The 19,805-nt window shown below is 41.2% G+C and overlaps 1 protein-coding gene across 1 annotated transcript in view; it reads right to left on the bottom strand.

Moving 5' to 3' along the window:
• The window catches only part of hhipl1 (HHIP like 1), a 48,855-nt gene that overhangs the window by 11,718 nt on the left and 17,332 nt on the right, over window positions 1–19,805 (bottom strand). The window contains exons 2-4 of the mRNA XM_003224848.4: window positions 9,062–9,708; window positions 2,220–2,363; window positions 382–710 (exon numbers count right to left, since the gene is read on the bottom strand). Of these exons, the coding sequence (XP_003224896.2) occupies window positions 382–710; window positions 2,220–2,363; window positions 9,062–9,708 (1,120 nt within the window). The remainder of the gene's footprint in view (window positions 1–381; window positions 711–2,219; window positions 2,364–9,061; window positions 9,709–19,805) is intronic.

Below are 19,805 nucleotides of genomic sequence, written 5' to 3'. Positions count from 1 at the left end.
CAACTCCACTTTGATCCAGCAATTCAGTTTTACCTCCAGCCTGTAACTATGACTGGAAAATCTGTAATAAGTCTACAATTTGCAATCCTGTGGATGCTGCCTATTATAACACTCATGCTGTTCTCTAGGCTTGTTGGCATCTTGTTTTTGCAGTTCCAGGCAGGCAACAAAAATGGGAGATTTAATGAGTACTGGTGCCACATCTCTAAAATATGACTAGTAGGGTTGCATTAAGCTTTGTAGGTCACAAATCGTCTGGTTTTAAGCCCAGAATAGATGCTCAGAAGCAAACAAGAGTTGCCAAGAGCCGAAGATAATAACGGAAGTACTGGCACCAAAACAGCAGCTTAAGCAGTTCCATTACTCAGAATCCCAAATTACCTAGTGAGGAGTTCATGCAAAGCTTTTTGTCATAACAGCTAAACCCCTCTCTTGCTCTCCAGCCATAATTTTTCCCTTTTTCCACGATGTCAATTTCCTCAAATTTATTCTGTCCCACGTCACCGCAGAAAAGTCGCCCTTTCCCTTCTTTTGTGTAGGGGTCACCCCTGTCGAAAGAGCAGCGCCACATGTTCCTTGCCCCATAAGCATAGACCTCAGGGCGGGCATGTGGCTCGTTGATAAAAGGGTTGTCAGGTGGGATTTGATATAGAGGCCCATGGTCATTGTTGTCCACATTGATCCGGAGCACCTTTCCCAGCAGAGCTGACCTGTTAATGTAAAAACATATATGTGTTTTAAAAATCAAGACTTCAATGAAAGCTTTGCTTCTATCATCAAAGTTTAGCAAAATAACAGAATTCTGCAAAATCCACTGCAGAAAGAAAATCCACATTTTTTATTAGGTTTTTCAGAAGAACCGGAGAAAGAAGAACCTATAGCTAAGTATATTGTCTTAACCAGTGGGGCTTCCATGTCCCTGGAGTAATGAATCCATTCCAGGGTTTAATCCATATTTTATGGTGCTATTGGAAATGCTGATCCCTGGCTTCCAAATAGTTCAGGGTAAATCATGGAGCAAGTTCACCATCCTACTGACATGGGCACCACCAGCAGCCACTGGACACAAATCTGATCTAATCTCAGGTCCTAAAGTTGAGATAGCAAGTTCTGGGGAAAAAACTCTCTGCCTCATATAGGAGAGAACAACCATCAGTCACATTACCCAATTATGGGCTAGAATAGAGATGGAGAACATTTCTGACTATTGCTGCCTTCACACAGCTGCTCTACAGGCCAGATGACATGAGTTGGAACCTGAAGCCTGTTTTGAATTGCATGTTCTTAATAAAGGTTGAGTAGTACCCCTTATGCAAAATGTTTGGGACCAGAAGTGTTTTGGATTTTTTTGGACTTTAGAATATCAATATTTGCACTTATGTCCATAATGAGATACACTGGAGATGGGAGCCAACTTTTAACACAAAACTAATGTATGTTTTCTATACACCTTATATACAAAGGCATCGCCATCTCTGCCACCCATGTGGGCAACTTTGGAATCTTGGATAAGAGATGCTAAATCTGTACAAATGTTAACATATTTTGTTACTTGCCTAAATCCTTTAGTAGGGGAAGGCTAGAAATCTGTATAGCACATTAAACATAAAAACACACATATATGTAGTATCAGGGAACAAAATTAATCTGTTTTAGGCAAAGAATAGCTAGGACAAAATGCATATTCCCACATGGAGACCCTACTGACCAGCTTAGAAAAAGGCATTCATTCATTTTGTTCAGTCTATTGAACTGTGCCATCATGAAGCCTTCTAGTGAGGTTACCAAGCTGACATCTGTTTATTCCGGATGTTCAAGTATCAGAACTTGGAACGAGACCATCTTATTTCAAATGGGACTATTAAGACACTTTTCCAAGCTTTCCTTTGTGGTCATCTACATGGCCAATTTAAACAAGTGGTTTAGCACTAAAAACTTCAGTGATGCAGGGCTCAATCAATGAGCAAAGCAAGCTCAATTTTGAACATCAGTAAATTTAACAATTACCGGTAGATTTCATGTGTTTAAAAAGTACCTTGAGCACAAGTCATCCATGGTTAACATTAATGTAGACTGGAAGCTAAACACGAGAAAAGCTCTGAGTGTCAGACAGTAGTAAGAATATGTTGTGCTATTGAGACTAATATGAAAAAATAACAGAGGGTGTATATAGCTTGCCTGCTCCCTCCCCAAAATTGACATAAATGTAAACCTCCTACTTGTTTTGAGCATTTCCAAATGCCCCAAAGGGGTCACCAGCCATTCCTCCATCTCCAGTGAAGATATAAAGATAGCCATCATCTCCAAAGAGCAATTCTCCTCCATTGTGATTGGAAGCTGGTTCGTCTAACTCCAGAATTATCCTGGGGGTGAGAAAAGACAGAAAAGAAAAAGAATCCTAGTAACATAATAGTAACACAATGAGATTACAACAAAGCCAAATCTTAAACTGTATGATACTCTGCTAGCTGTTTCCAACTTATAACAATCCTAAGGAGGACTTATCACGGGGTTTTCTTGGCTTGCCATTGCCTTCCTTTGAGGCTGGGAGAATGTGACCTGCCCAAGGTCACCCAGTGGATTTCCATGCTCAAGCAGGTATTTGATCCCTGGTTTTCAACCCCCAAATTTAAACATCATGCTGGTTCCTGGGAATCTGAATTAAATAGATTCTTGTAGGGGCTGCTACAACTCCACCCTTACCACACCAGGTACTATAAACTCTTCTAGGTGATTCTATACAGTTGAACAGAGGGAGCTCTAAAGACACTCCACAACCAGGGTGCTATTCATCCCATGTTGGATCCCATTTCTGACTCTATTGTGGCTCCCAATTCACCAGCTAAAGGCTGATACAACTACGAATGCAGAAAGAACACATCCAAAATGTTTGGCTGGGCTCCTGAGTGGTCACACAGCCAGGTTGATCATCTGGCATCCTTTTGACAAGACATTTGATGAAAGGGATTGTCACAGAGAAGGAAGGCAGAAAAAATATGGGAACATTTTTCCTTCTAAAAAAATCTTGTGAATGCTTTCATTCTGAAATGTAGATTTGCCCTTGTTTTTTCTTAAAGGTCTAATAAAGCTATTGAGGATTAGGTATGAAGTCTTGCTTTGTACGTTTTCCTGGGAAATCTGGGACCCAAACTCTGGGATTATAGCCAACAGAACTCATCAGTGTATTCTTCAGAAGATCCAATCCAGACCTTAGAAGAAATAATTCTCAACACTTTAACCTGAAATGTCAGGGATGAGCTTTAATGATCCAAGCTTATGATGTATTACTTGAACCATGGCAACTGTAGAAGGACAATGCACTTAAACTGGCCATCTGATTCTTGCCTGAATATACTCCATTTATACTATAAGAAACAGGAGAAAAATGTATCCCACTCTGTTTTTAAAGAAGTTTAATAGCTTCACTATAATCTGAATTTCTTTTCCATGAGAAGGCTAAAAAGGCAGAAGGTGATGTACAACAAATGTTCTTTACAAACCACAAAATGAAAGTCAATGATAAAATCACATTTGTACAGATGAATCCAAGGTCACATTGTTCATTCCAATCTATTTCGCAAGTGGCATTTATCTTAAAAGTGTTTGAAATCTTCAGATGCTAGAGAGAGAAAGAGAGAGTGTGTGAGTCCCTCTCCACAGACTTCTTGAGGTGGGCAATGAATAGGATAGCATTGTGCCATTACATGTATAAGTACTTAACAGGAAATCACTACAAATCCTATTGGTTTAATGGATCTACTCAATCTGGTACCAGCAATTGGATTCAAATAACCATACTGGTCAACCATATAGTAGCGCCTTATTTTATTTGTTATTAGAGTTGACTTATAGTCATCAGCCACCCCGCTTAGGTCTTACAAATCTGAGGCTCTGGCTTCCTTGACTAAAACATTGTAGTCCTTCTTATTCTACTACCTTCAAGAATTATCATCTTTTTCCAATGAGTCACATCATCTCATGATATGTCTGAAGTATGACAACTCTGTTTGAAACAAGAGAAATTTTGAAATTGTGAACAAGATTTTGATTCCCATGTAAATCAAAACATGTTATTCACATCTGTTTATAGGTTTAAAGGGTGGGAGTGATGTTTGTTCTGCTCAGCATGCAAGATAGGATAGAACATTATTTATCTTTTTAAATGCACACACACACATATTTTCAGAAGGGGAGGATTTCGCCCCATTTTTTCCAGATGCCTCTGATACAAGTATACCAAAAGTTCAAGCACCTAGCAATATTAAACCATCAAAATAAAACAACAAGCCTAACATAGGTGAATCAAACCAGAGTTTTGTGTCTAAGTCTGTGTGTGTGTGTGGGGGGGGGGGGGGGGGGGAATCAGTGTAGGTCAAGGGGACAAAAATCAGCTCAGCCTTTCTAGGTGGCGTTTGCTACTGTGGCCTCCACAAATTATCATCATCATCATTATCATCATCATCATCATCATCATCATCATTTAATTACTTATTAATCGCCCTCCATCCACGATGCTCTAGGCGATTTACAAGATAAAATTGTAAAGGATAAAAATACATACATACAAATATTGATTAAAAAAATTAAAATAGATTAAAAGCTCTAGTAAAGAGCCAGGTCTTAAGTGCTAGGGTAAAAGGCCCTAACTCACGCATGGCTCTCATATAGGGCGGCAAGGCATTCCATAAGGCAGGGGCAGAAATAGAAAAAGCTCTGCGTCTGGTCCTTTCCAAGTGCACTTCTCTAGGACCCAGTACATAGAGTAAGTCTCGTTGGGATGGTCATTGCGACCTCCGATGATGGGAGAAGGAGAGACGGTCCCTAAGATATGATGGGCCCTGGCCGTAAAGAGTTTTAAAAGTCAGGACTAGCATTTTATATAGACCACAGTAATCAATGCAGATGCTGCAACACTGGTGTTATGTGGCATTTCATGGGTGTTCTTGTGAGTAGCCTGGCTGCCGCATTCTGAACAATACGGAACTTTCAGGTCGTGGACATTGGAAGGCCAACATACAGGGCGTTGCAATAGTCCAGCCTAGACGTGACCGTGGCATGAATGACTGTTGCCAGAGCCTCATCAGATAGATAGGGTGCCAGTTGCCTCGCTTGTCGTAGGTGGTAAAAGGCCTGTTTGCTGGCAGCAGCGACCTGAGCTTCCATTGTCAGCTGTGAATCTAAAACGACACCCAGGGTCTTAACGGTGGGCGAAGGAGATAGGGCAGCACCATCGAAGGTGGGTAGCAAGTGGGTCAGACCAGTTGAGCCGCCATGCCAGAGAGTCTCAGTCTTTGCCGGGTTCACCTTCAGTCTACTAGCACGTAGCCAGTTCGACAGAGCCTCTAGACATAAGGTGAAATTGTCTGGTATTGACGTTGCTCCAGGCTCCAAGCGCAGAAGGAGTTGGGTGTCGTCCGCATATTGATAGCAGTCTAGGCCGAAACTCCGAGCCAAACTAGCAAGGGGTCTAACGTAGATGTTGAAGAGAAGAGGGGAGAGAATTGCACCTTGGGGTACCCCACATAGGAGGGGAGATCTGTCAGAGACTTGATCCATATACTCCACGCATTGGCTCCGGTTTCACAGAAATGAGTTGAACCAATTGAGGGCCTGACCGCGAACTCCGGACATGGCGAGACGATGAATCATTAGATCATAATCAACGGTGTCAAACGCTGCGGTAAGGTCGAGAAGTACCAGTAGCGCTGATCCGCCGCTATCGGACTGGCGACGAAGTTCATCTGTAATGGCAACCAGGACTGTCTCTGTCCCATGGCCAGGGCGGAAGCCTGACTGGAAAGGGTCCAGGCCGGCTGTATCATCCAGAAATTGTTGCAATTGTCCCAGCACAGCCAGCTCTATCATCTTACCCAAGAATGGGAGGTTGGAGACAGGACGATAGTTGGCAAGGGTCATGGGATCCAAGCTAGGCTTCTTTAGCAAGGGACGAACCCTTGCCTCCTTTAGGTTGTCCGGGAAGACCCCCTGTTCAAGAGAGCCATTGATTATATTACTCAACGGATCGAGTAGACCTTCCAGGCAGTTCTTCACCAGCCAGGAGGGGCACGGATCAAGAGAACAGGTGGTTGGTTTTGCAACAGTCAGGATTCTAGCGACATCTTCCTTGTCAAGCGGAGTAAATCGGTCAAAGATAGGCCCACTAAGCGGCCACAAAGTCTCAAGCTCACTTAATTAAGCGATAAATGTCTGAAGGTCCCTCAGGTACAATCATATGAAGACAAACCAGTTGGCACAAATCCATCATGTCCCAAATGGAAGTCCAGACTGTTGGAAAATGAAATGAAGATCCCTTGACAATGCATTTTCCGACATACTCTCTGGAGACGTATGTCAGGATGGGACAGACTTGAAGGATAGTAAACCTTTCGCCTTTCAGGTGTTTCAACATTAGCTTTCAAAATCATAAGAGAATACTCATAGAGTTGGAATAAACTACAAAGGCTCTCCATTCCAGTCCCCTGCCATGCAGGCACACACAAGCAAAGCACTCCTGACAGATATCGATCTAGCCTCTGCTTAAAAGCCTCCAGAGAAGGCGACAGCACCACATTTCAAGGCAGCCTATTCCACTGTCAAACAGCTTTTATCATCAGGATGTTCTTTTTCATGTTTAGGTGGTCATGTTGGAAAACATGAAAGTTGAAAATCAAGCAATATAGAAGGTCAATAAATTATTACCTCTGAGCTAATCAATGGCCATAAGTCTCTGTTCAACTATTTCTCTTAACTATTGTCAGGTTCCTCTTTATTCAACCTAAAACACTATGATTTGATTTCTGCTTGTAGTTCAAGGGAACTCTAAGGAAACTAGCTTGCTATTACTCATCCAGTTACACTACAACCCAGTTCCAAATCTACTAGGCCCAATGAGTTGCATCCAGGTAGGTCTTTCCATGGACAGTTCTTTCAATTTATGGAAGACCCCAGGATCCAGTGGATATTCCTTGCTACTGAAGGAAAGGGAACAATCTTCCTGATTCTCACCTTACTCCTTGTGCCCAGAGCCTCCAGACCATTTTACAGGATACACAGAATACCTTCTGAGCCTCTCCCTAAGCAGTTTACATGATCCTTGCTCCTTATTTACCCCGAGAGACTTTCAAAAAGTGCAGACTTGCTGCAAGAAAGCAATTTCTTTTATTTAAAAAACCCTATACAAGACCTTGCCAATCCTATGACCAATAATATGCAGCTATTAGGGAGCTGGCTGACATATGCATCACCATTTGCCTGTGTCAGAACCAATACCTGCTGTAAGCTCAAGTTTTGGCAATAAAAAATCATAGGTGTGAGTAAATGTTTACTTGTCAAGTTCTCCAACATTACATTACTCGGCTACCTGAGCAACACTCAGTACTGTAAATATACAGATAAAAGTGAACCCCAAATCACAATGTTATATGAGATAATGGCCAAAGTAATAAGAACATCACTTAAAGTAGTGTAACCAGATAACAGCATAATCAAATTATTCATTCACATCTTTGCAAATGTTTCCTTATTCTTGAGAATGTTTGTGGTGGATCTGGCAGGCACAATCTCTTTTGGCTCTTTCAGTGTAATGTTTAAAAGGTTATGAGGGTCATTTTGACTGAAATCATGAGGCCTTCCCATACTGACTCTTCTGAAAATTGATTTGCATTGTCTATCACACTAACCACTGATTTGCAGAAGGGGTTCTGTGGCAAAGCCTTTGTACTTGAAAGACAAAAAGTCCTGGAGTAAGCAAATGGCATGTTTCCAAGGTTGTCTGTAAGCAGAACAGTTTAGTAAACACAGCCAGATGTCTGAAATGAAGTCAGAAAACCACATGCTACAGAAAGTGCTGTGTGTGAATTTCTAGGATAACATACTAATGCAATCGAGGGATGGGGTTGACCTTTGGAGACTCTAGTGCTGTGGTTCTCAACCTGTGGGCCTCCAGCTGTTTTGGCCTACAACTCCTAGAAATCCCAGCCAGTTTACCAGCTGTTATAGGAGCCCCCGGTGGCCTAGGGGATAAAAGCCTCATGACTTGAAGGTTGGGTTGCTGACCTGAAAGCTGCCATGTTTGAATCCCACCCGGGGAGAGTGCGGATGAGCTCCCTCTATCAGCTCCAGCTCCATGCGGGGACATGAGAGAAGCCTCCCAAAAAGGATGGTAAAACATCAAAACATCCGGGTGTCCCCTAGGCAACGTCCTTGCAGACGGCCAATTCTCTCACTCCAGAAGCAACTCCGGTTGCTCCTGACACGAAAAAAAAAACAAACCCAGCTGTTATGATTTCTGGGAGTTGAAGGCCAAAACATCTGGGGACCCACAGGTTGAGAACCACTACTCTAGTGTGATGGTTAGAAGTAAGACCTAGAGAAGAAAGAAGTTCAGCTTTTCTCCGAGTATGCTGCACTGAGTTAACTGGAAAAGGAGGAAATACTAAGATTTTTAAAAATTGAGCTCAAATCATACAATATTTTCTAAAATAGCCCTATATTTTCCTGACCCTCTGGCTCAAGTCCACCTAACTCATCTTTAGATGTGACAATGATAACCAAGGATGTCTTCTGCAAATCATTATATAGCTCATGGGAATCTTCAAATTGGAGAATGAGTGAATTCCAGTAGTATTCCAGAAACTAGGAATAAGATGTACTTAAATAGTAGTAGCTCCCACATCAACGGAGTCATGAAGGGGTCCACTCCCAGTTTTAATCCAGACTGTAAAGGTTAACATTTAGGGTTCAGCATTTTAGACAGCTTCTTTAAAGTTCTGACAGAAGCACAGGGTAGCTTTACCACATCACTGACATATACTCCAGCAGTTAAAGAATACAAGTTGTATTCAGTCTTTATGGCCCATGTTTTAAACTTGGGGACAACAATGACTATTTCTGATATTCAGGGTTGCTTGGTTCACATATGCACCAAACTTCAGTTTTCTGTCATTTATGAAAATACAACAACATGCAGGTATCAGAACACATTACAATTAGTTTTCTTTATGAGTATGTGTTGCTTTCCAATATCTTAAATAAATGTGACAGATAAAGGTGCATACAATACCTTTCAGAACCATGGTCCACAGAATTCATGTCACCAGAAGAAATTCTGAACTCACTGATTCGGATTCTCTCTTCATACTGAACTTCAACTGAATAGTAGACATACACTTTACCATTAAATCTGAATTTAGGATGGAAGACAATACCTAAAAAACCTCTCTCATCTCCTTCCCAAGGTGAGGTAAGAACAGCTTCGCTGATATTCAAAAAGGGCTTTTCGAGGCGTGACCGATCTGGAAGGTAGGTCCAAACTAAGCCAACCTGCTCGGCAATGAAGAATCTGTGAGTCCCGTCATTGGCGTGTACCATGGCCACTGGATTCCTAAGCCCATTGGCAACCTCCATTAAGCATAACTGTAGGCATCCTTCTGAATCAGCGGTCACCAGCCCAAGGTTTTGGTTAAGGTTTTCATTGACTAGTAGTTGAGGGAAACAGTAGTCAGTATCATCTAAAGACAAATAGCGGCAGAACTTGGCCTGGTTGTTTTCCAGGGACAGTAGTTCTTCATCAGAAGTCAAATGGCGGAACATGGACCTGCAGTTTTGCCACACTTGTGTACAGTAATCGCGACAAAGTCCTGGCAGAGTTCTCTCTGGAGTAGAAGGGTCTTCGGCATCATAAAGGTGAGCAGCGTAGGGTGAGCATTCCTATATAGGTAAAGGGGAAGCCTGCATCAGTTGTTTCTGTTCAGTATACCATTAGCCAAAAACATCAAACTCTGCTTTCACTCACTGGGACCACACTTAATGTGAAAACTTCCTTTTTGGTTCCAGAGCCTTGTTCGAAGGAATTTTCACTTGACAGTTTAAGTCATTGGTTCTCAACCTGGGGTCCCCAGATGTTTTTGGCCTTCAACTCCCAGAAATCCTAACAGCTGGTAAACTGGCTGGGATTTCTGGGAGTTGTAGGTCAAAAACATCTGGGGACCTCAGGTTCAGAACCACTGGTATAAGTGTTGGAATCATGTGCTCCCCTCCAACCCATGCCTTGGGATTCCCCCTAAAGTTTTCTGAAAAGTTTGATTTGGGGTAAAAGATACATTTAATTGGTAAAATTCACTTTTGAGGGGCTGCAGCATATTGTTTGAGGTGGCTTCCTGTGCCAGAAACACAGCTTGAAATAGCTAAATACATTAGTTATATCAGTATACCAAGGGATCTTTGGCAGAAATTGAAAGAGGTTTGTAGCACAACTTTTTGTAGATGGGTCTAGGATGCATTTGATGAAGAAGACTGAATCTATGAAAGCTTATGCTACAAACATCTTTCTCACAGTTACTCCCAAAAGTGCTATAAGATCTCTTTGTAGACAGAGCTTGAAAATTAATTCAAAAAGGTTAAACTGAAACAATTTTATTGATCAACCAATTAAACTTATCAAAACAAACAATATAAACACAACACATAGTATACATCTAATCCGAGTGAATTATAAATATACAATACCATTGAACATTAGAAATGGAAAAATTTCTATATAAAAATTAATATACCCTGTTTCCCCTAAAATAAGACATCCCCAGAAAATAAGACCTAGTAGAGGTTTTGCTGAATTGCTAAATATAAGGCCTCCGCTGAAAGTAAGACGTAGCAAAGTTTTTGTTTGGAAGCATGCCCAACGAACAGAACATTACAGCATGCACAATCGGTAAACATATGTACCATAGATTGTTGTACATGCAAATGGTGGTAGTAACAAGAAATTATTGATAGGATTCACAGTTTGTCTGGTTATGCTGGTTTGTGATGACAACTACTGTACAGTATATAATCAATGTTCATTTTTTTGTTCAACAATAAATGTGAATTCTTCTTCATGGAAAAATAAGACATCCCCTGAAAATAAGACCTAGCGCATCTTTTGGAGCAAAAATTAATATAAGACACTGTCTTATTTTCGGGGAAACACGGTAGGTTGATTCCTTATCTGTGATGCTTGGTGCCAGAAATGTTTTGAATTTCAAATTTTGGGATATCTGTATTTGCATATCTTGGGATATCTTGGAAATGGAACCCAAGTCTGAAGATATAATTCATTTATATTTCATATACACCTTATACCAGGCATGGGCAAATTTTGGTGCTCCAGGTGTTTTGGACTTCAACTCCCACAATTCCTAACAGCCTACCGGCCAAAACACCTGGAGCACCGAAATTTGCCCATGCCTGCCTTATACACATAGCCTGAAGATAATTTTATACATATTTTTATAATTTTGTGAATGAAACAAAAATGTGTACATTGAATTATCAGAAAACAAATATGTCACTATTGTCAGCCATCCTTGTGGACAATTTTGGATAATTTCTGAATTTGGAATTCCAGAGAAGGGATGCTCAACCTGTAATGGGAATAGCATAATTGGTTACGTTACTGTTATTGATCAGATGTTAGTGTAAAGCTAGACCACAAGATTTATTGATAAGGAAATGTCAATTGTTACGGTTGATCTTAAGGGAGAACATTTTGTTTTTTCTTCTGTCCAAGGAGCACTTTCACCTTTTAAATTTACTTGCTTCCAACCTGAGATCCCCCCCCCCCCATGCGCAAGGAGACGGAGATGGATTAAAAACCCATAATATGAGTGCTGCTGGAGAAATGTGGAAGTCTATAACAACTGATAACTATCTAATAGAAGACATATGTCACAAAACATGAGATCTCATACTCCAGACTGTTCATTGTGTCACTCATTCATTTCTTTTTCCTTTCCACCCCCATTAACTGGTCTATTTCAACCACACTTCAATTGCTTTGTTTATTAGAAGGTAATGACCAGTAACTTACTTCACTTAAAAGAAAATGATCTACTGCAAGTACAGAAACATGTGGAAAGCTACATAGATCGGTCACTGAATCAAGGATAGAGAATTCTCAAATCAGAAATCGTTTGAGAGTCTTTAAACATATGCAGAACATTTTTCTGTGCAATTGAATCCTTTCTGCTTCTTCATTCCCAATTAAGAAACATGGTCTGCAAAGATCAATGGTATGGAACATATTCTGCATGCACAAGACAAGAACCCCAAATTCAAATGGTCACATCTCTATTTTAAAAGGTCACACTTCTAAAAATTGCATTATTCTCAGCACTCGTCTTACCTTAATACTCGCTTGATTAAATCCCTTAACCTTCCATTTGTGAAGCCAATGAAATAATATATTCATAATCATTCATTCTGAATAATTGAATTCTGGTTCTAAAAAGGGGCTGGTTGAAGTATGTAAAGGAAAGGAATATAAATCCACTTCTTCGTATTCTCTGATTCAACCATTCACAGCTTGAAAATATTCCCCCCTTCCTCAGAAAATAAGCGGCACCATTTTACTACACCATTATGTGTAATGGGACTTGAGTAACCATGGACTTTTGTATTCATGGGGGGTATTGGAACCTTTTTTTTTCATGTCAGGAGCAACTTGAAAAACTGCAAGTCGCTTCTGGTGCGAGAGAATTGGCCATCTGCAAGCATGTTGCCCAGGGGACGCCCAGATATTTTGATGTTTTTTTAAAAAACCATCCTTGTGGGAGTCTTCTCTCATGTCCCCGTATGGAGCTCATAGAGGGAGCTCATCCACACTCTCCCCAGGTTGGATTTGAACCGGCAACCTTCAGGTCAGCAACCCAACCTTCAAGTCAGCAGTTCTTGCCAACACAAGGGTTTAACCCACTGCGCCAGATACAGGGGTCCACTGTAGTTTAGAGACCTTAGAATTTCTTTGTTGTTCTCCTGCGAGAAAACAGGCTTATCTGAAGAACATGGAGGATTTCTAACTTATCTGGCCACAAGATGAACACAGAAGACCTAATTCTGGAGATATTCTGGAGCCGGCTATAGGGAGCACACAATGCCCCTATTAAAGCAGCTCCACTGGCTGCCGATAAACTGCCGGGCCCAATTCAAAGTGCAGGTTTTGACCTATAAAGCCCTACACGGCTCGGGCCCTACCTATCTCCGTGATCGCATCTCCTCCTATGAGCCAGTGCGGACCTTGAGATCTTCCAGGGAGGCTCTTCTCGCGCTCCCACCACCGTCTCAAGTGCAGCTGGTGGGGACGAGGGAACGAGCCTTCTCGGCAGTGGCCCCCGGCTCTGGAATGCACTGCCAAAAGAGATCAGGCAATCCCCTACATTATCCAATTTCTGTAAGGAACTGAAGACCTGGTGGTGTCAGCAGGTTTTTGAGTAATTACATTCAAATACCGCCGATTTCTGGGCCTGAATATATTGCACAAGATTTCCCTAGCCTGAAATGATACATTTTAATATATTGGGTTTATGGTTCCCGTCCCCTTGATCTGGTCATGTAAGTGTTATTTATTGTTATAATTGTATTATTTTACTTTGCTTAATAATGTGTTATTATGTTGTTATGTAATGCTTGTGTTGTTTTTATGACTGGAAACCGCCCTGAGTCCCATCCGGGAGACAGGGCGGTATATAAATAAAGTTTTATTATTATTATTATTTGTTTAACAAAATACATTAAAAGGAATAGCGGGACATGCATTTTTTTGGAATAATTTTTATTGAAGGATTTTCTTAGGGATAGGGAGGGGAAGGAGGGGAGAAGGGAAAAAAACTATATGGGATAAGGAAAGGGGGGAGCAATATGATAAAAGTTGGAAAAGAGAGGGGGGGAAACCCCAAAAGTCGAGCTTCCTTTCTTCATTAAGGTGGTGGTGGTGGTGGGGGGGGGGTACAAAACAAAAAATGTAAAAGAGTATAAGGGGATAAATTCAGTAGGGGAAAAAAAGAGTCCATCGTACATGCATTTTGATAGCTTAATCTTTCTGCATCAAGCTCCAACCTCACCAAACTCTTGAAAGTGTATGACCAGACCCACTGAAGAAAGAAAGACAGTGGTACAAAATGAGAAAAATAGGAAGAAAGCACAAGAAAGAGAACCCAAAAGAAAAAGTGGTGGAGCTCCTTCTTTGGAGTATTTTAAACAGAGGCTGGATATCTGTCTGTCGGAGTGCTTTAAATGCGATTTCCCTGCTTCTTGGCAGGGGGTTGAATTGAATGGCCCATGAGGTCTCTTCCAACTCTATCATTTTATGATTCTAAGAAATGGGGAATGGCTCTGAGAAAATATTTAACTTATTCAAAAGCTTACCACTATGTCAGTAACATAGTAAAGAATTGTGAAGGGCTGCATTACAGCTCACTCCAAATAACATTATATATTACTCAGAGGATCAAAGGCTCATCTTGCTTATCCCTTTACACATCTGAGCAAATCCCTTGATTAGGTTTTTGCAATATTTAGAATTTCAAATTACTTAGAAGTGCTTTAAAGTTGCTGCTCCATATATAGTATGCTTGGCTCTTTTACTATTTGTTGTTGTTGTGTGCCTTCAAGTTGTTTCTGACCCGTAACGACTCTATCACAGCAAGATTTGTCCAGTAACAATACCAAGAGATTACGGACACGCCATTACCCTTTTAAGTATAGACAGCTGATAATTGCAGAGACAGAATGGCTGATTACACATCAAATTATATTTCTAAATGCAAAAGCAAACTACGACAGTCTAGATGTGGGTAGAGTTATTCAATTTTTCCACTGATTTTTTTTTGCAACTACAGCTAAAAGTTGGGAGTTAAACACACTGCAGAATGAGAGGATGTTGGCCATCTGTTTATTCATACAGAGATAAAACAGAAGTAACAAAGGCATATGGAGAGGAACTGACTGAATAATTGCTTTGCTGAGGATTTAGCAGGATGTTTCCACACCATGTGGTAATCCACTGCTTTGCTTTGACCGGTTTCAGTATTCAGTTGGTTTGGGTCTGAAGACAACAGCTGCATGGATTTCATTTTCTCCTAGCAGAGAAGCTTAAAAAAGCATTGTCCTTAAACTCTCTTGCACTTCAAGTGGCAAATTCCAGAATTCTTTGTAGCTTTGCTGCAAGAAATTTTAGACCTGCTATTTCCCACTAAATCTTCTTGCAGCTGTGGGACAACACCTGCCTCAAATAGTGAGAAATATATACGATAGCTCAGAATTATCTAAATTATTCAAGCCCAGAATTTTCAAACACAGGTATATTGATTAGAGCAGTGTTTCTCAAACTCTGCTCTTCCAGGTGTTTTGGACTTCAGTTCCCAGAAATCCCATTCAGCTAACCAGCTGTTAGGAACTGTGGGAGCTGGAGTCCAAAACACCTGGAGGAGCAGGGTTTGAGAAACACTGGATTAGAGCATTGGACTATGACCTTGGAAGCCAAGGTTTCATTCAGCCATGGAAACTCAATGGGTGACCATGGGAGAGTTCAGCTCCAGAAAACTCAATGAAAAATCACCTTACGGCCACTATAAGTCAAAAATGGTTTGAAGGCATACAAAAACATGTAAGTCAGATGTCCAGAAATTAGTTAGCAGATGAAGAAGGTGACATATTTTGGAAGGCCAAGGTACCCTTGTTTCAGGTGGATTTGAACAAATACTAATTCCTCATTTTAAAACAAGAAAAGTGTCAAGAGTCAGACGCCAATTAGCGAACAAAAATAGAGTTTATTCAGCAGATAAGCCAAAAGGTAATGTTAACACAGAAAAAACCTTGAAACACTTCACTATCAGTGCTTCAAGAGCAGTTCAAACAAAAATATAATTCAGCAACACAAGCAGGTAAAAACAAAGCTAAACAAACTTAGTGCAAACTGCACTTTCTGAGTCCAAGCCCTGCCAGCCGGCTCTGTAGTTTTCAAAGGAACAGTTCCCAAAAGAAAACACCAAATTGGTCAGGAAACAAACAAACAAACTAAGAATGCAGTAGACTGCTTCTACAATGTGGATAAAGCCGAAGGCTCCAAAAGGATGGTGAAAAGACGTCGTCCGGGATTCCAAGGTCAGGTCAGGAGATAACAGCGGTGTCCAAAGAGCAAGCCAGGAGTCAAAAGCCGATAGTAGTCATCAATCACAGGGCGAAGGCAGTAGCAAGGTCAAATTCCGATCCAAGGTCTGAAGAGGGTGCAGTCATCCAAAACAGGTCCACGATAAGACACAGCGAGAGCCAAGCTAGGTGATAACAGCAGATTCAAATCATAGTCCAAGTCCAGGCTTCATGGAAACACAGAGATCCCAATGGCGCCTCAGCAACACCTTGCCACACGCAAAGTGCAATGGCCAAACATTCCCATTTTATTCCCTTTCCTCCTGGGTGACCAAACACTCACACCCAAACACGAGGTGTCCCAAATCTACTCAGAGTCTGAGCTCCACACAGCTAGAGCTCGTGGATCTGGAGTACCTAGCAATTCGTCGGAGTCCCAATCATCCTGCCCACACTTAGCCCCATGAACACTTAAAGAACCATCCTCCCTTCTCCAAGCATCCCAATTGGGATCAGCTCCTTCAGAAACTCCAGGTTCAGAAGTATCCATAGACCCCAAATCCCCAGACATCTCCGGTGGCTGTGCCCATTCAGTGCCCGCTTCCCCAGCCACCACCTGTTTCTCAGCATCCATCTCCCCATCTGAATCTTCCTCAGAAGATCCCCCATATAGCTCTCTAAGTCGCTTCCTGCGCAACTCCTCCAGTGAACCCTCATCACGAGGGTTTTTTCTTCCTCTTCGAATTCCATCCCCATCAACCATAATCCCCGAAGGCGCAGTCACAACAAAAAGAAAACAATGCAGATCTGTGTTAAGAAGAAACAGAAGAACAGGGTTGTTGTATGTCTTTCGGGCTGTGTGGCCATGTTCCAGAAGCATTCTCTCCTGACGTTTCGCCCACATCTATGGCAGGCATCCTCAGAGGTTGTGAGGTATGGAGAAAACTAAGCAAAGAGGTTAATATATATCTGTGGAAAGTCTAGGGTGAGAGAGGTCAGTGTGAATGTGTAGTTAATCACTTAAATTAGCATTGAAAAGCTTATCTGCTGTCTTCTTCCTGCCTCTGGGGCATCCTTTGTTTAGAGTCGTTAACTGCCCTTGGTTGATTCATGTCTGGAAACCCTCTGTTTTCAGAGTATTGCTTTTTATTTACTGTTCTGATTTTTGAGTTTTGTAATACTGGTAGCCAGATTTTGTTCATTTTCATGGTTTCTTCCTTTCTGTTGAAGTTGTCCACATGCTTGTGGATTTCAATGGCTTCTCTGTGTAGTCTGACATGATAGTTGTTAGAATGGTCCAGCATTTTTGTGTTCTCAAATAGTATTCTGTGTCCAGGCTGGTTCATCAAATGCTCTGCTATGGCTGATTTCTCTGGTTGAATTAGTCTGCAGTGCCTTTCATGTTCTTTGACTCTTGTTTGGGCGCTGCGTTTGGTGGTCCCTATGTAGACTTGTCCACAGCTGCATGGTATCCGGTAGACTCCTGCAGAAGAGAGAGGATCCCTCTTGTCCTTCGCTGACCGTAGCATTTGTTGGATTTTCTTCGTGGGTTTGTAGATAGTTTGTAGGTTGTGCTTCTTCATCAGCTTCCCTATGCGGTCAGTAGTTCCCTTGATGTATGGTAAGTACACCTTTCCTCTGGGTGGATCTTTGTCTTGACTCTCATGGCTTGTTCTTGGCCTTGCAGCTCTTCTGATGTCTGTGGTGGAGTATCCATTGGCCTGTAGAGCCCAGTTTAGGTGGTTGAGTTCACCTTGGAGGAGGTGAGGTTCGCAGATTCTTTGTGCACGGTCTGTCAGGGCTTTGATTGTGCTCCTTTTTTGACTTGGGTGATGGTTGGAGTTTTTATGAAGGTATCTATCTGTGTGTGTAGGTTTTCTGTAAACTGTGTGGCCCAATTGTTGATTGGGTTTGCGGATGACCAGAACATCTAGAAATGGCAGTTTTCCTTCCTTTTCTTTTTCCATGGTGAATTGAACAGAAGAACATTCATGGATCTAAAAACAATGTAAGACCTGTTGCTGATATTCTGTTATTTTGTGCCTTCAGGTTGTTACCGATTTACAATGACCCTATTGCAGACCTGTCGTGTAGGTTTCTTGACATGGCTTGCTCAGCAGGAGTTTGCCTTTTTCTAAAGCTAAGAGTATGAGACTTGCCCAAGGTCACCAAGGATGTTTCCATGTGTTGTCCAGAATGGCCAGAATCACAGGGTTGTTCTGTTTTTTCTGGGCTGTAGGGCCATGTTCCAGAAGCATGCTTCTGAAACATGGCCATACAGCCGAGAAAACACACAACAACCCTAAGTTTCCATGACTGAGAGGGGTTTGATCCTTGATCTCCAAGTTGTAAACTCACCGTGCACTACTTTTGTTAACACACTCCATCTGAGAGTTAATATTCTATTACCTTAAAAGTCACTGTATTTAGAAAATGTCCTGCACAAACACAGACACAATACGACTCATAGGCTGTATAGCAAAAAAGAAAAAAGAAAAAAAAGAGTTGCATTCTTCAATCTGTGCACATTATTGCTAATGTGGTATAACGAACCAGCAGTATGATCCAAATTCCCAGTGAGTTACCAAACTTGTTGGATAACTTTGGACCAAGCATTCTCTTCTAGCCTGACCTACTTCATTGACTTGCTGTCTTAATATAAAAAAAGAATTATTTAACTCACTGGAAGAAAAACAGGATGTCATGTAATTATCATTAATTCTTTACTGGGGGAACCCCCCTAAAGAAATCACTAATATATAAATAAATGAATAATGAACATTTGCATTTTGCGGGTTTTTCCTCAACATTTTATTCAGGAAGCTTTCTGGTACCGCGCAGGAGCAATAAGCAGTTATACAAGGCACAGAAATCTTGTCCTTTGAAATACAGGAAATCTTACTTAGATATCTAAAACAAATGTTCCCTCCAGATGTTGCACTGATGTAATTTCCATTAGTTGTATCCAGCAGAGGCAATGGTGAAGGCTCAGCGGAACCGCAGGTCAAAAGCAACTGAAGGGACGGATATTTACCCAGATATGATCTGGGAGCTTTTCCTAGATATTGCCAACATGCTCTGAAACTTTTTCTTACAGGATAGGAAAAGACTAGGGAACAGTGAAAGCAGAATTCTACAGAATGCAGAGGTTCCCAAACAATTAACCGTGGGTGTTAACAAATAAACGATGGCATTCAAGTGTTTCACAACTGCTAAGCCATTATCTAACACTGGAGAACAAAATACACATGCAAAACTACATACTTCAGAATGAATATTTTTGCTTACAATCAACCAATTGAAGAATCACATCTGTTTTACTGATTGTAATTCTATGCTCTTAGTCATATTGTTGGATGAAATTAAACATACAGCTAAGCCAGCTGAGGACAAAATGTAAATTGTCCCACTGAAAAGATATATATATTTTTTAAAAACTGTATAACTTTAATAAGGTCTGGCTGATTCACTTAAAACAGTAAAAAGAGTTCTGTGCCTGCATGGGCATTGGATCAAGAAATCACACTATGACTAGAATTGGAAAAATGGGCTTCAGTGTAATATAACACATTGGTTTGGTTAGTTAGGATAATCTGTATTTTACACAGCAATAATCCGCTACCGTGTCAGCAAAATGCAAGAGCAAGCAGCCTCTGAACAAATCTTACCAAGAAAAGTCTGTTGCCTTAGAGTTCCCATAAGTAAGAAATAACTTGAAAGCACACAACAGCAGCAGCAATGGTTCTCTACCAGTACCAAATTTCTTTCCCCCTTAAGAAATGAAATACAGCAGCTGGAATAAAAAAACAGCTTGTTCTTGTTTAATGACCCCATGATTTGTTTATCTATGATATCATTTTGGCAGCTCTCATAAAATTTCTTAGAAAACCGCTGTCATAATT

This window comes from Anolis carolinensis, chromosome 1 (assembly GCF_035594765.1).
Source record: "Anolis carolinensis isolate JA03-04 chromosome 1, rAnoCar3.1.pri, whole genome shotgun sequence".
Lineage (NCBI taxonomy): Eukaryota > Metazoa > Chordata > Lepidosauria > Squamata > Dactyloidae > Anolis > Anolis carolinensis.
This window is presented reverse-complemented; position numbering and strand designations above follow the sequence as displayed.